The sequence below is a fragment of the Hylobates moloch genome, unplaced genomic scaffold, assembly GCF_009828535.3.
Source record: "Hylobates moloch isolate HMO894 unplaced genomic scaffold, HMol_V3 SCAFFOLD_9, whole genome shotgun sequence".
Lineage (NCBI taxonomy): Eukaryota > Metazoa > Chordata > Mammalia > Primates > Hylobatidae > Hylobates > Hylobates moloch.
Genome location: NW_026652284.1, coordinates 612,051 through 626,354, shown reverse-complemented (window position 1 = coordinate 626,354; position 14,304 = coordinate 612,051). Strand labels below are relative to the sequence as shown.

Genomic DNA, 14,304 nt, shown 5'->3' with positions numbered 1-14,304 from the left:
GCAAGCTCCGCCTTCTGGGTTCACGTCATTCTTCTGCCTTAGCCTCCTGAGTAGCTGGGGCTACAGGCGCCCGCCACCACGCCTGGCTAATTTTTTGCATTTTTACTAGAGATGGGGTTTCTCCATATTGGTCAGGCTGGTCTCGAACTCCCAACCTCAGGTGATCTGCCTGCCTCTGTCTCCCAAAATGCTGGGATTACAGGCGTGAGCCACTGCACCTGGCCTGGGGATCTATTTTTTCTTTCTGAATCTGTTATGAATGCGTTGGTTGGCTGGGTTCCCTAATAAACACGTGAGACCTTTCATTTTTTAAAAAAAGGGTTGAGCTCAATAGTAAATTAATTTCAAACTTGTGTGTATTCAATAACATAGCCACACAATATATAACTTCTAGTTACAAACCTCAATATTCTATTTATGATGCAGGAAATCATAACAGCTGCTTACAAAGAAGCCTTTGGTTAATATTTGGGCTCAGTTACAAACTAACTTAAACTTCCTTAAACCTTTTATACAGGATCAATAATGTTGGATATATGTGTTTTTTTTTTTTTTGACACGGAGTCTCACTCTGTCACCCAGGCTGGAGTGCAATGGCGCGATCTCAGCTCACTGCAAGCTCTGCCTCCCAGGTTCACACCATTCTCCTGCCTCAGCCTCTTGAGTAGCTGGGACTACGGGCGCCCGCCACCATTTCCGGCTAATTTTTGTATTTTTACTAGAGACGGGATTTGACTGTGTTAGCCAGGATGGTCTCATCTCCTGACCTCATGATCCGCCCACCTTGGCCTCCCAAAGTGCTGGGATTACAGGCGTGAGCCACCGCACCTGGCCAAGGCAGGCGGATCAGGAGGTCAGGAGATCTAAAAATACAAAAAATTAGCTGGGTGTGGTGGGGGTGCCTGTAGTCCCAGCTACTTGGGAGGCTGAGGCAGGAGAATGGTGTGAACCTGGGAGGTGGAGCTTGCAGTGAGCCGAGATCACGCCACTGCACTCCAGCCTGGGCGACACAGCAAGGCTCAAAAAAAAAATTATTATTTTTTGGCTGTGTGCGGTGGGCTCATGCCTGTAATCCCAGGACTTTGGGAAGCTGAGATGGGTGGATCACCTGAGGACAGGAGTTCGAAACCGGCCTGGCCAACATGGTGAAACCCCGTCTCTACTAAAAATACAAAAATTAGCTGGGTGTGGTGGCGGGCACCTGTAGTCTCAGCTACTCGGGAGGCTGAGGTGGGAGAAATGCTTGAACCTGGGAGGCAGAAGTTGCAGTGAGCTGAGACCTCACCATTGCATTCCAGCCTGGGTGACAAACCAAGCCTCAAAAAAAATATTATTTTTTGAGACAATGTCTTGCCCTATCACCTCGGCTAGAGTACTGTGATGTGATTGTGGTTCACTGCAGCCATCTGGGCTCAAGCTATCCTCCCCCATTGGCCTCCCAAAGAGCTGGGATGACAGGCATGGGCCACCGTGTCCAGCTTTGATTTTATTTTTAAGCCTTTTAACTATCTGGCAACAACAAAAATCGTCCCAAGACTGGTCCTCACCACTTATACCTGCGCGCCCTGGTCCAGACCACAGTAGCCTTTCACGCGGGCTCCTGTGGACACGTCGGGTGGTCCTGCTCCCGTGCTGACCCCACAACCTGCTCTTCACCCAGTCGCCAGGCTGATCCACACAAAACCTCCCACGGCTCTCCTTACCTCTCGGGGCAACCAGCCGGGCCTCGGTTCCCGCATCGTGGCCTCTGGCCTCTCCCAGTGTCCCCTCCAGTCACCCCACACCTGCCCCCCATCCCAGGCTCTTGGCTCCAAAGCCTGGGCCTCCGGGCCATGCCTGGTGCACACAGGAACGCTCTCACTCCAGCCCTTGAGAACCATCTTTGGCCCTCCGCCCTCCGCCCTCAGCCCTCCATCCTCCGCACGTCCCCACCGCCCTCCATCCTCCGCACGTCCCCACCGCCCTCCACCCTCCACACATCCCCTCCGCCCTCCGCCCTCCGCCCTCCATCCGCCGCACATCCCCACCGCCCTCCGCCCTCCAGTAACCGCTGCCAGGGTTTTTCTCCCTCGCTGGAATGCTAGTTCGCTGCTACACCTGCCTTGTATGTTTAATGAAACTAAATGTAAAATGTAAACATGTGCTGAATCGTAAGTTCTCAAACATTCTGATTTCTTCCCCCCTTTCTCTTTTTTAAACAGCGATGGGGTCTCACTAGATGCAACCACTTACCCAGGGTGGCCTTGAACTCCTGGGCTCAAGTGATCCTCCCTCCTCGGCCTCATTCTGATTTCTTAATAAATTCAATAACATCTTCCAGTCTTTCTCCTTAAATGATAACCCTAAATGGTTTGTTTGAGACGGAGTCTTGCTCTGTTGCCAGGCTGGCGTGCAGTGGCGTGATCTCGACTCATTACAACCTCCGCCTCCCGGGTTCAAGTGATTCTCCTGGCTCAGCCTCCCGAGTAGCTGGGATTACAGGCGCGTGCACCACACCCAGCTAATCTTTGTATTTTTAGTAGAGACAGGGTTTCACACCACGTTGGCCAGGCTGGTCTCCAACTCCTGGCCTCAGGTGATCCTACCACCCCAGCCTCCCAAAGGGCTGGGATTACAGGTGTGAGCCACCGTGCCCGGCGATAAACCTAAATGTTTTATTCAGTGTGCATCTGAATTTAGAATCTTGAGGCGCATCTGCTAAAACACTCTCAAGTGTAAAAACTCTGAGTCTGATTTTTTACGACTTGAATTAGGTGTGATTGACACACACAAGCTGCATCTATTTAATGTGTAATTTAATGAGCTCTGACGTAGGCACCTGGCAACCCGTCAAACACGGGTCTTTGTGCTTCGTGGCGTTTCCACACATCTCTACGTAATCCTCACCCGTGGAGGATCACGCCAAAGCTTCCTGCCTTCCTGCAGAGCCAGGGTGATCTCAGGTGGGTGAGCCCCGTCAGGGTCTGAGGCCTGGGCCAGGTGCAGGGCTGATTTGGTGCCCTCGACTCCCAGGGAGGCTAGAGCCTTGCTCAGATCGGCTGTTGCAGGGGTCTGGCCTCATCCATCTGGAGGAGTCTACCAGCCTGCCGCCCACTCCTTCGCTCTCATTGAAATCCAGACCCTTTCCTGCCTTCCCATCTGGCCAGTCACCACTCCTCAGCCGCCGCCCTGGATGACATCTGATTGACTCATGGCTCCTGATAACACGTGGACTTTGGTTAGAGCTCGAAGGTCACTCTGAAGACACGGTTGGGCCTCCACCTGGTCCCACAGGACAGGATGGGCTGGGAAACCCCACAGGTGCACCATGGCACTCTGAGAAAGTCACACTGAGCCTGTGATTCCCTGTGGCCAGCGGATGATGACCCAGAAATGTGTCACTGGAGACTCTGGGCTGGCCGCCTTTCCCGAGAAACGGGGACTGTTGACGTCCGAGGCTGGGCTGATTACACAGGCAGCCCCTCCCCTCCAGATCCCATGGAGAGGAGCCTCACCCTGTCTCTCCACCTGGGACCAGGAAGGCCAAGCTGCCACCACCTGACCTGGGCCACCATCTCGCACTGCTGGATCCCATCTTACTGGGCCAGAGCCTCCCCACCCACTTGGCAGGCATGTCACCCCCCAGCTGCAGCCCCCTGTAAGGGCTTCCTGGGACAGCAGGACCTGGGACAGAGCAGAGGGTCCCACTCCACATGGCAGTCCCAGTGGGCCACTCAGAGCCGCCTGGCATCTGGTGGGCTTGGCCCCCAGGGAGGGTTCTGCAGGTTAGAAGCACGCCTCTGGCTGCGTCAGGGAGGACACAGTGGAGGGGCAAGTGCATGACCAGGGAGGGCTGCTGTTCCAGCCAGGAGGAGGCACTCAGCTGGGGAGGGGTCGGGGGTAGGTGGAGCCTGGCACACTGGACAAGAGGGACCCTCTTAGACTTAAAGGACCTGGCAATGGACGCAGGAGCTGCACATCTTTGGTGAGCAGGGAGCCCAGAAGCCCGGAGCCGGACACCTGACCCCACACGGCCATGGGCAGGGCCCCCGCGCTGGGCCATGCACGGCCCTCCGCCTGGAGCAGTCACCGGGTGCCAGGTCGACCCACAGCCGCCTTCAGAAAACTCCAACCCACTGGAGACCCAGGCCCAGCTGTCCTGGGGGCACTGCTGCGGGGGGCACGGGCTTGGCCATACCAGGCTCCCTAAAGTCCCTGCCACTAAATGACACTTTCATCCCGGCCTTCCCAGAGCCAGCAGGGCAGATAAACCCAGGGGGCTCATCAGGCAGCCCTGCCCCTGCGAGGGGAGGGCAGAGGCAGGCGGTGGAGGGGAGGAGGGGTCAGTGTGTTCTTCGACTCCTCTGGAATCTGGCTGCTGTGACTTGCTTTGGCCAATGGAATGTGGTGGAGATTTTACCATGTGCGTTCTGGACCCCGGCCTCAAGAGTCCCTAGGCTTCCACTTCGCCCTCCTGGAACGCTGGCCATGTTATGAGGAAGCTGACCGAGGGTGGGTAGGATTCCAGGCCGCAAGGCTCTGACAGAGAGCTCGGCAGCCAAGGGACAGCAGCCCCGGGTGTCCAGCATGGCTCCACTTGGGCCCTTCCCACCCAGCTGACCTTGGCCCAGGGCTGTGGGCTGTGTGAGGCCCCGGGAAGCCGCTGGCACCACCCTGATCCCTGCTACGGAAAGAATAGGCAGGTGGTGCTTAAGCCACCAAGAAGGTCGGGATTCCACACAGGCTGTGGTCTGCCCACATGAACAGGAGGGAGGGAGGGTGAGGGGCAGACACAATGGCCGGCCAGATAGGCTTCTCTTGATAAGGAGAGGAGAACAGACAGGGGATGAGGAAGCCGCAGATGCAGGCCGTGCACAAAGACTGTAGATCTCAGGGCTGGCGGACAGCAGAGCCGGGAGCTGGGAGGTGGGCAGAGAGAGTGGAAAGGCTGGACCGTGGAGGGGTGCAGTTGGGAGAAAGGACCCAGTGGTTAAGTGGGGAGGGAACAGGACCCCTGAAGGAGAGGAAGTCAAAGTTGGAGAATTGCCGGTGTGGATTTTGAAGGCATGGCCGGGAGAGTGACAGGGAGCAGGTGTCCCCTCCTGCAGGAAAGGGGTGCCTATGACTTCAACACAGTGAGGTCTGGTCACAAAGTGGGGGTGGTTTTGGTGGAAAGGAAAGCAGTCTGGGAGTGCCAGTGAGGAGGGACAAGGGCACCGACCTCGTCCTGGTGCAGCAGAGAGAAAAGCAGTGCCTGCCGGGAGCAGGAACGGGCTGGGAGGGCATCCCAGACAGGCAGGATGGCGAGACTCCAGCACCATCCTGCTTGGAGACACAGCTCCCACCGCTGCTGAGAAGGCATGCAGGTGGGCTGGCAGTGGCACCAGCCTGGTGCTGCTGCTTCTGCCTGAGTCCTGGTCTCTCTCCTGCAGCCTGGATTCCTGCAGCCCTGGCCTTCTATCACTACAATCCCAGCAAACACCCAGGAACAGCTCTGCGCCCACCTCAGCTCTCCGGGAGAGAAACCCATGCCGGCCCCAGCTTTGGTTCCTGGGTGGCTTTGGCCTGAGCTCCCTGAGTGCACAGCCCGCTGCCCTGGGCAGGAGTTGGGGACCACACTGAGGACCGCCTGCAGGGGTGGCTACAGGTCTCTGATGTCAGGAGTCGGTGTGTGAGGGGGGTGCTGAGGCCCATGGCGAGATGGCAGCCGCCACCTCTGGGTCAGAGATTGGGAGGGGAGGTCATGGCCAGCACCTCGCAGGCCTTTTGGGGACACTGGGGTCATGGAGTGCGGCCACAGTGGCCCAATGTGAGGAGACCCCCCCACAAGAATGAGGCCTTCCAGGTCCAGCCTAGAAGACACCCCGGTTTTCCCCACAGGCTCCCCAGTGGCGTGTGAATGTCCTCATCAGTCACCCCTCTTAGCTAATACAGGGCCATGCAGATGCCCCGGGGCCACCCGCCGTTTGGAGCTTGACCCACTCAGGGCCAGGAGGTCGGCTGGATTTCAGCGGCTCCCGAGAAGCACCCGTTAGATGGGGAGGAGGGGCGGGGAAGTCGCTGAGCCTCTGCCTCTGTGGGAGAGAGGAAGGGACCAGTGAGGAGTGAGCAGGGGTGAGGAGGGAAGGGTCACTCTCCCTGGGTCAGGGCCCAGCCCACCTCCACTATTCCAGTCTTGAGTGCCGCACCACAAACCACCCCAAAACAGTACGCTCAGCAACCACCCTACTGTGTGCGGGCGGCTTGGAACGGGGCGCTGGGACCTGGGCCGGAAGCTGCTCAGGAGTCTGGAATCCGATGCCGGTTCCTCCACGGGGTCTCTCCTTGAGGCCCGGGCGTGCTCCCTCCCAGCACGGCAGCTGGTTCCAAGAGCGACTGTCCCAGGACCGCGAGATATGCGTAGCTTCCAAGTCAGCCTCAGAAGTCATGTCCTGCCAAACACCCCATTCTTCCTGGCCGAAGCTGTCACAGAGTCTCATGTAGAAGGCATCTCAAGGTATAGGGATGGGAGATACTGCCACGGCCGTCTCTGAAAAACGCAACCTGCCCCCAACCCGGGCATCAGCACCATCCCGGGCTGCAGCCCAGGATCCAGCCCTACACTCGGAGCAAGGGAACCCCAAGGCCCTCAGGAACCCTGAGGCCCCTACCACAAATCAAGGCCAGATTCGAGAGGTAGGGAGGGGACCGTCAGAGGCCAAGGGCACAGACCCAGAGAGACAGACACACAGACGGGAGCTGTCCTGTGGCAAAGACGGTGGGAGGAACACAGGCCCGGAGACCCTGGAGTGGGCTCCCTGGTGGGGGATGGGGGGTGGGGGGGTCTCTTCCTCTCCAAGAGAGCAGAGGCAAGTGCTGGTGTCCCCTCCTGCCTCTGCTCAGCGAGGACCCCACCTGCTGCCCGGGGCAGGAACCCTGGCAGATGGGCATGGGTGCTCACTATGAGCTGGACACCATCAGTGGCTTTAAAAGTAGAATCTCCTGGCCAGGCACAGTGGCTCACACCTGTAATCCCAGCACTTTGGGAGGCTGAGGCGCGTGGATCACCTGAGATGGGGAGTTTGAGACCAGCCTGACCAACATGGAGAAACCACATCTCTACTAAAAATACAAAAATTGGCCAGGTGTGGCGGCACATGCCTGTAATCCCAGCTACTCCAGAGGCTGAGGCAGGAGAATCGCTTGAATCCAGGAGGCAGAGGTTGTGGTGAGCCGAGATCGTGCCACTGCATTCCAGCCTGAGCGACAAGAGTGAAACTAGAATCTATTTGACCACCTGGCCAACATATGAAACCCCGTCTCAAAACAAAATACGAAGGCCCATGGTGGCCCCTAACGCAGGAGAATCGCTTGAACCCGGGAGGCAAAGGTTGTGGTGCCACTGCACTCCAGCCTGGGCAACGGAGCGAGACTCTGCCTCAAAAGAAAAAAAAAAAGTTAGCTCCCTTTTACAGATGAGGAAACAGGTACAAGGAAGGGAAGCGAGCCCATCTAACAACCAGTGAGGGAAAGATCAGCCCCAGCCATGCTTGGCAGGGAGGAGGTTCACGCCTGTAGTCCCAGCACGTTGGGAGGCCGAGGCAGGAGCATCATCTCAGGCCAGGAGTTCAAGACCAGGCTGGGCAACATAGGGAGATCCGCGTCTCTACAAAACAACAAAAAAATAAAAAAACGATCCTCAGGCCCCTCCTTCCATCCTGAACTCCCTGCCTGTCTGGGGAATGGGGGAGGCCCAGAGCCCCCCCAAATCCCTTCCCAAGTCCGGGCCCAGGGGCTGGGGAGATTCAGGCCGGCAGCTGCCCCGGGATGACCCCCAGCAGGAGGCGGCGGCGACTGCGGCCACTGGGGGCGCTCGCGGGCTTTCCCGCCCTGGCCCAGCGCTCAGGCCGGGGAGGGACGCGGGGCGGGACGCGGGACAGGGACACCATCCACACCACCTCCTGGGCCACGAGGCCGGTCCGAGCCTCTCCAGCGCCCAGGCCCGCGCAGAGGAGTCGGGGCAGGAGAGCCGGGTTCCACTGGGCGCTGCCAGGGCTTAAGTGCTCGCGGGGCCACCTGCGAGACGCCCGCCCAGCCCCCGCGGCTTTCCCCAGTCGGCGAGGGGCGCGGACAGCCTCTCGGCAGAGAGGGCGCCACCCCCGCTCCGGCCTCGCAGCCCCCCAGAGGCGCGCGCCCCTGTGCAAGCGGCGGGGTGTGGGGGGCGCCTCAGGGGGACCGCGGAGGGCCGGGGTCAGCGCCGTGAAGAGGGCGCCTTCCCGCGTGGGCCGCAGGACTTTGCTTGGGACCAGATTAGACGTGGGGTCCGAGGGGAGGGGAGGCTTCCGGACAGAAACCCCGGGTCCAGGTGCCCGGGCAGGGGCGAACCTGCCAATCAGCTGACTCCCTGGCTCAGAAAAGCTCCCCAAAATGTTCCCCGACCCCCTCCCCGACCAGAAGCTCCCGGTTCTCGCTGGCCCAGCTCCCCCTCCCCACTTCCCTCGCCCCTGCGCCCCCTTGGCACCCTGGGAATGCCACGCCCTCCCTTGAGGCTTCCCCCCTGAGGACCCCCCACCCCGCAGAAGCCTTTGGGAACACCCGACGGAAAGAAGGCTTTTGTCCACCCAGGCCACCCACCTAATTCGGTTCTCTTACAACGGCGTGACTGCTGAGCCTGCCATCTGCCTCCCGCCCGGATTAAAAGCCCGGGAGGGTCTCCACATCCGGGCCCAGGCCCGGCTCTGCAGGGGGCTCAGGAAGCCTCCGCTGCACGGACGCGTGAGGCCGCCGGGGACCCCGAGTGCGGAAAGGACCAGCGTGCCCCGCAGCGGCATTCGAAATAAAAACAGCAAACACGAAAATAACCACAGCCGTTTTACGCATCCTGCCCCTTTGCAGTTATATTAACAGTGGCCCCTCATTTTTCTGTGAGCCCCACTTTGCTGCTGCTGAGTTCGCTAGCGGGTCACCTGGAAACACGTGGCGACATGGGCCACATGACGTCATCCCAGCAGGCTTGCGTCATCGCCCCGGGTGCCTGGTGACATCACCAGCCCGCCCGCGTCACGCGCACGTTCTGCTTCTCGTGGTCCTGCCCGGCCCGCGCCATCACCGGCCCTGCTCTGCGGGGTCACCCGTGCTCCCCTTCGCCGTCGGCTCACTCTGCCCTCCCGCCTGCCGACCGGGCCGCCGACCTTCCCCCGGCTCTGTCGCTCCCAAGGCTTTCTCCAGCCCTCCGTGCTCCAGGCCGCACACCTGAGGGTGGGACGCCCGGAGGCCGAGCCGGTGTCGGATCAAACTCGGAGACCGAGCAGGGCCCAAACCGGGACCGGAGGGGGGGCGGGCGAAGGAAGCCAAGAGGCTCGAGACCGAGGCTCGCCCACCCCTCGGCGCCGCCGGACCCTGCGCCACTGGGGAAATTTCCTTCCCGACTTCCCGCGCGGCCAGCCCCAGCTCCGTCCAGCCCCGGCTCCCGGACCCCTGGGCTGGAGAGTGAGCCCCGAGACTCCGCCCAGCCCCGGGGGTCCCGGTCCCCGTTCGCCGCCAGCGGCCCCTCCTGGCGCGCTGCTCGGCCCTGACTGCATTGGGGGGCGCGGGATCACCCGGCCCTGGCCCCAGAGGTGTCGGAGGGGGGCGCCGGGCGGGGGGCCCCGCATGCCTTTGTCGCCCGCGGAGGCCGCGCCCGGAGCCGAGGCGTGACTGACAGCGGGCGGGGGAGGAGCGCGGCCGCCGATTGGCTGGAGCGAGTGTGGGAAAGAATGCGGAGCCGGGTTCACACACCCCGCGGCGGCGAGGCCTTAAATAGGGGAACGGCCTGAGGCGCGCGCGGGCCTGGAGCCGGGACCCGCCGGAGGGGCTCGGATCGCCGCGCGCTCGCCGCTCGCCCGCCAGCCCGCCCGTGGTCCCCGGTGGCGTGCTCCACCCGGCACGGGGAGGCGCGGGGCGCACCATGGCCGCAGACACGCCGGGGAAACCGAGCGCCTCGCCGATGGCAGGAGCGCCAGCCAGCGCCAGCCGGACCCCAGACAAGCCCAGGAGCGCTGTTGAGCACCGCAAGGTGGGGTCCCGGCCGGGCGTGAGGGGGGCGACCGGGGGCGGGAGGGATGGAGGAACGCGGGACTCAGCCGGTGCCCGACCCGCAGTCCTCCAAGCCGGTCATGGAGAAGCGGCGCCGAGCGCGCATTAACGAGAGCCTCGCTCAGCTCAAAACCCTCATCCTGGACGCCCTCAGAAAAGAGGTAAGTCGGGGGCGAAGGCCCGAGACCCGGAGTCTGGGGCACAGGTGACCTGGACCTCCCGCCCATCCCCGCCCCCAGAGCTCCCGCCACTCGAAGCTGGAGAAGGCGGACATCCTGGAGATGACCGTGAGACACCTGCGGAGCCTGCGTCGCGTGCAGGTGACGGGTGAGGCGCGGGCGGCGGCGGCTTGGAGGCTGGGGGAGGGCGCGGGACCCCCGGGACCCGGCACCGACCTCTCCTCCCGTGTCGCTCCCGCAGCCGCGCTCAGCGCCGACCCCGCCGTCCTGGGCAAGTACCGCGCCGGCTTCCACGAGTGTCTGGCGGAGGTGAACCGCTTTCTGGCCGGCTGCGAGGGCGTCCCGGCAGACGTGCGCTCCCGCCTGCTGGGCCACCTGGCAGCCTGCCTGCGCCAGCTGGAACCCTCCCGCCGCCCGGCCTCGCTGTCCCCGGCTGCCCCCGCAGAGGCCCCAGCGCCCGAGGTTTACGCGGGCCGCCCGCTGCTGCCATCGCTTGGCGGCCCCTTGCCTCTGCTCGCGCCGCCGCTGCTGCCGGGTCTGACCGGGGGGCTGCCCGCCGCCCCCAGGGCGGGGCCGCAGGGCCCGGGGGGCCCCTGGAGGCCATGGCTGCGCTGAGGCTGTGGCCCTGGGACTGCATCAGAGGCGGCGCCCCGTTCTAGGGCCGCGGCCTTTGCCAAGACTGCAGCAGAGAATACGTATTTATTATTCCAGAGTCCGCGTCACGAGTTTTCCTTTTTTGTCTTGGTGAAGAGTTGACTTTGGGAGCGCCCCGCAGCCACGCCGCGCCTGGGTCCCGCCCTACTCCCAAGGCCGCGGTCCGCAGGTGGCTGGGGGCGTCGGGCGGGCCCGGGGGGCGGGCTGGGGGCGGGGCTGAGGGCAACGCCCTCCGCTCCGCGCCCTCCCCTCCCCTCCGCGGTTCTCCTCTCCGCATCCCTGCAGCCCCGCACGCGCACGCGCTCTCTGCCCTTGGGTTGGGTTTGCCTCGCTCTGCGGTGGCGGTTGTGAGGGGACCCCCGGAGGCCCAGGTGGGAAGCTGAACGTCCCTGAGTGCCCAGAATCTTCCCCGTGCTGGAAGGCGGTCGCGCAGCATCGCCGGGCAAGTTGCTTTTCAGAGGCCCCCTTCCCGACTCCCAGTCCCCGGACCGCGGAAGGCGGAGGCTGCGGTCCTGAGCCGCGCTGGGATCAGGGCGGCCGCCCTTGGCCCTGAAGACCCCCGCTGGGTTCTCCTGGGAAGTGCAGAGCTGCCGGTGCCCACCGCAGACCCCTCCCCCAGGCGTCTGTGCGGGGAGGGCCCGGCGGGAGCGCGCGCGCGTCCGAGCTGGGCTGCGGCCACCGAGTGCCGGGGCCAAGGACGTCGCTCACGAGGGCGTCGGCCCTGCCCGCAGCCTCCCCTGCCCCGGTAAGGGAGGTTCCGCCTCCCCAGTGGGTGAGGACTGGGGGCTCCTCCCTCATAGTCCTGAGCACGTGCAGTTGTCGACCACCGAGTTGCCAGGCAGCGCCGGAGGTTTCCCCGAACCACCGCCGCGGTCGCCATCCCGGTCCCCTGAACCACAGCCGCGGTCGCCATCCCGCTCCCCTGAACCACCGCCGCGGTCGCCATCCCGGTCCTGTGTTCGGGGGGGTCCGGCGCAGTTCGAGGCACTCAGCCGAGTCTCCCTCTGAGCCGCACCGAGGGCCATTTCCCAACTGGGCCCGAGTTCACCGGGGCCCACGGGAGGCGAGTGAGCCGTCCCATCAGCGCTGGCCCTCCAAGGCTCCAGTCTGTGCCTCCATCAGGAGCCCCCTGGGCCCTCCAGGACGCAGCCGTGCACAGCTCGTAGGAGCCACCCAGGCCTGGCAAGTCAGGCCACCCCTGGCCCCTGGCTGCCCTGCCCCCTCCCAGAGCTGCGAGGGCCAGGCCAGTGACCCTGGGCGGGGTAGCGTCGGGCTGGGGGCCCCACTCTTGGTCCCACCATCAGTCCTACCCCGGGGGTCCTGGTCCCACGGAAGCCTCAAAGTAGCCCTTTTCCCTGGGAGCTTGAGACCCTGTGAGGGAGGCCGCCTCAGCACGGGAAGGGACGGTCTTCTTGGGGGCAGCTGGAAGCTCAGCGTGGCCGGGGGAGGGGAGCCGCGCAGAGAAGGCATCAGTGCAGAAGGGGAAGGAGGGCCTGGGGCAGCGAAGCTGGGAGTGTGGGGAGGAGCTCGGGGCAGGAGGGGCACCCCACAAAGTCACCTGGGCTGTGGGTCCTAAGAGGGCAGGGCATCTCTCCACCAGGCTCTGGCCTTGAATGCCCCCTCCACTGTGGCTAAAGGGCCCTGCATAGCTGTCCAGGGACTACTCAGGTTCGGGGGAATCACAGTCCTTGGGCAGTCCCTTCGCAGTCTGGGTTCCTCTGTGCTCCACGCCACCTGCCCCCGGCTTCTCCCCTGACGTTCCTCCTAACTTGTGGTCCATCCCATCGGCCGCAGGCTCGGTGTATCATCTGGGCCCAGCTGGACGGGGCTCCAGAGGGCAAAGGCCAGAGTCTGTCCGGAAGCTCGAAGCTCTGTCCTCAGCACGGAAAACAGGGAAATGGACCCGCAGGGACCTAGTCCATCCATTTGAATGACAGAGCTGGGAGGTTTGGGTTAGACTAGGGAGGTGTCAGGAAACACAGCCTGAGGGGCCGGGCTGGACCGGCAGCACAGGGGCTGTCCTGGGCTCCCCCTCAGGCTGCCCCCTTCTCAGATCCCCCCCGGGGCCTCGGGGAGCCAGCCTCTGCCTACACCCAGCCAGGATGCCCGCCAGAACCTGCTTCCTGTGGCCCCAGACGTGGGGTGCCCCCTCACATGGGGGGTCCTTTCTCCCTCCCCACTCTGCGTCCTGTGGCCCCAGACATGGGGTTCCTCTTCCTGCAGGGGTCCTTTCTGCCCTCCCTACCTTCCAGACATTTCCTGCCCCTCCCCACCTCAGGTGGCGGCCACTCAGCAGCTGGGGTCTGGCCCAGTCCCCGGTCCCTGCCCCTCCCCGGTGATTTTTATCTTGGCTTTTGGTTTTCTGCTGAATAATAGATGAAAGTCGTCTTCTCGGTGGAGGGGGTGTGGCTGGCAGCCCCTAGTCACTTCCAGTTCATCTCCCACTGCCTCCTTGATGAGGACCAAGGGTCAATAAATGTTTGCCGAATTCCTTTGCCTCTGTGGTGTCTGGGCCGTGTGTGTCTGGGCTTGTCTGCTGTGGGGGGAACGGGGTAACACAACCACAGATCACAGGCTTTTGAAATCTGGAGAACCTCAGTCCCTGTGGTGACAGAAGTCTAGGCCAGGCCCATGAACTCCAGGCGCCGGGAAGTTAGGGATGGGGGTGGGGTGGGGCTGCCTGGAGCCGGGGCTTGTGAGACATGAGGCCGAAGCTCGCCCCACCAGGTCCCTGTGCTCACCTGGGTCCCAGCCTCCTCTGGCTCCCCTGGCTCCAGGACTGTCTCCTCACCATGCCTGGCTGCTGCCCCCACTGACCCCTGGAGCCCCAGGGCTGTACCCACCTCGGACGCAGCCAGGGCAAGGGCCCTGGATTGGCAGCCTCCCCGATGTCCCACCGGCCCCTCCTGGCATTCACACCTCAGTGTCCTGAGGGTCCAGTGGTCTGCTGGGTCAGTAGAGTCCTGCCAAGGTGATGGGCTGACAGTGAGACCCTGTCTCAGAAAAAAAAAAAAAGAAAGAAAATCCGTTGACTGTAAATGTGAGGACCTATTTCTGAACCCTCAATTCTTTTCCATCGATCAGTACATCTATCCTTGTTCTATTATCAATCACACTGTCTTCTTGATGACTATAGCTTTGTAGTAAGGTTTTCTTTGTTAGGTTGGGTTTTGTTTTGTTTAGACAGAGTCTCTGTCACCCAGGCTGGAGTACAGTGGCGCAATCTCGGCTCACTGCAACCTCCGCCTCCCGGCTTCAAGCGATTCTTCTGCCTCAGACTCCCGAGTAGCTGGGATTACAGGCACCCACCATCATGCCTGGCTAATTTTAGTATTTTTAGTAGAGATGGGGTTTCACCTTGTTGAAGCGAGGCTGGTCTCGAACTTCTGACCTCAAGGAATCTGCCTGTCTCGGCCTCCCAAAGTGCTGGGATTACAGG

General features: G+C 62.4%; 1 protein-coding gene across 1 annotated transcript; it reads left to right on the top strand.

Moving 5' to 3' along the window:
- Positions 1-9,000: 9,000 nt before the first annotated feature.
- Positions 9,001-10,923, top strand: HES4 (hes family bHLH transcription factor 4). The gene is made up of 4 exons (XM_032758553.2): positions 9,001-10,012; positions 10,098-10,193; positions 10,272-10,359; positions 10,453-10,923. Exons 1-4 carry the CDS (start codon positions 9,905-9,907, stop codon positions 10,824-10,826), a joined length of 666 nt encoding a protein of 221 aa, XP_032614444.1. The 5' UTR covers positions 9,001-9,904; the 3' UTR covers positions 10,827-10,923.
- The last annotated feature ends 3,381 nt before the right edge of the window (positions 10,924-14,304 follow it).

Excerpts from the sequence above, each read along its gene's own strand:
- HES4 (XM_032758553.2), top strand. The coding sequence starts at position 9,905 with ATGGCCGCAGACACGCCGGGGAAACCGAGCGCCTCGCCGATGGCAGGA. Across the intron at positions 10,194-10,271 it reads TGGACGCCCTCAGAAAAGAG|AGCTCCCGCCACTCGAAGCT; the intron begins GTAAGTCGGGGG and ends CCCCGCCCCCAG. Across the intron at positions 10,360-10,452 it reads GCGTCGCGTGCAGGTGACGG|CCGCGCTCAGCGCCGACCCC; the intron begins GTGAGGCGCGGG and ends TCGCTCCCGCAG.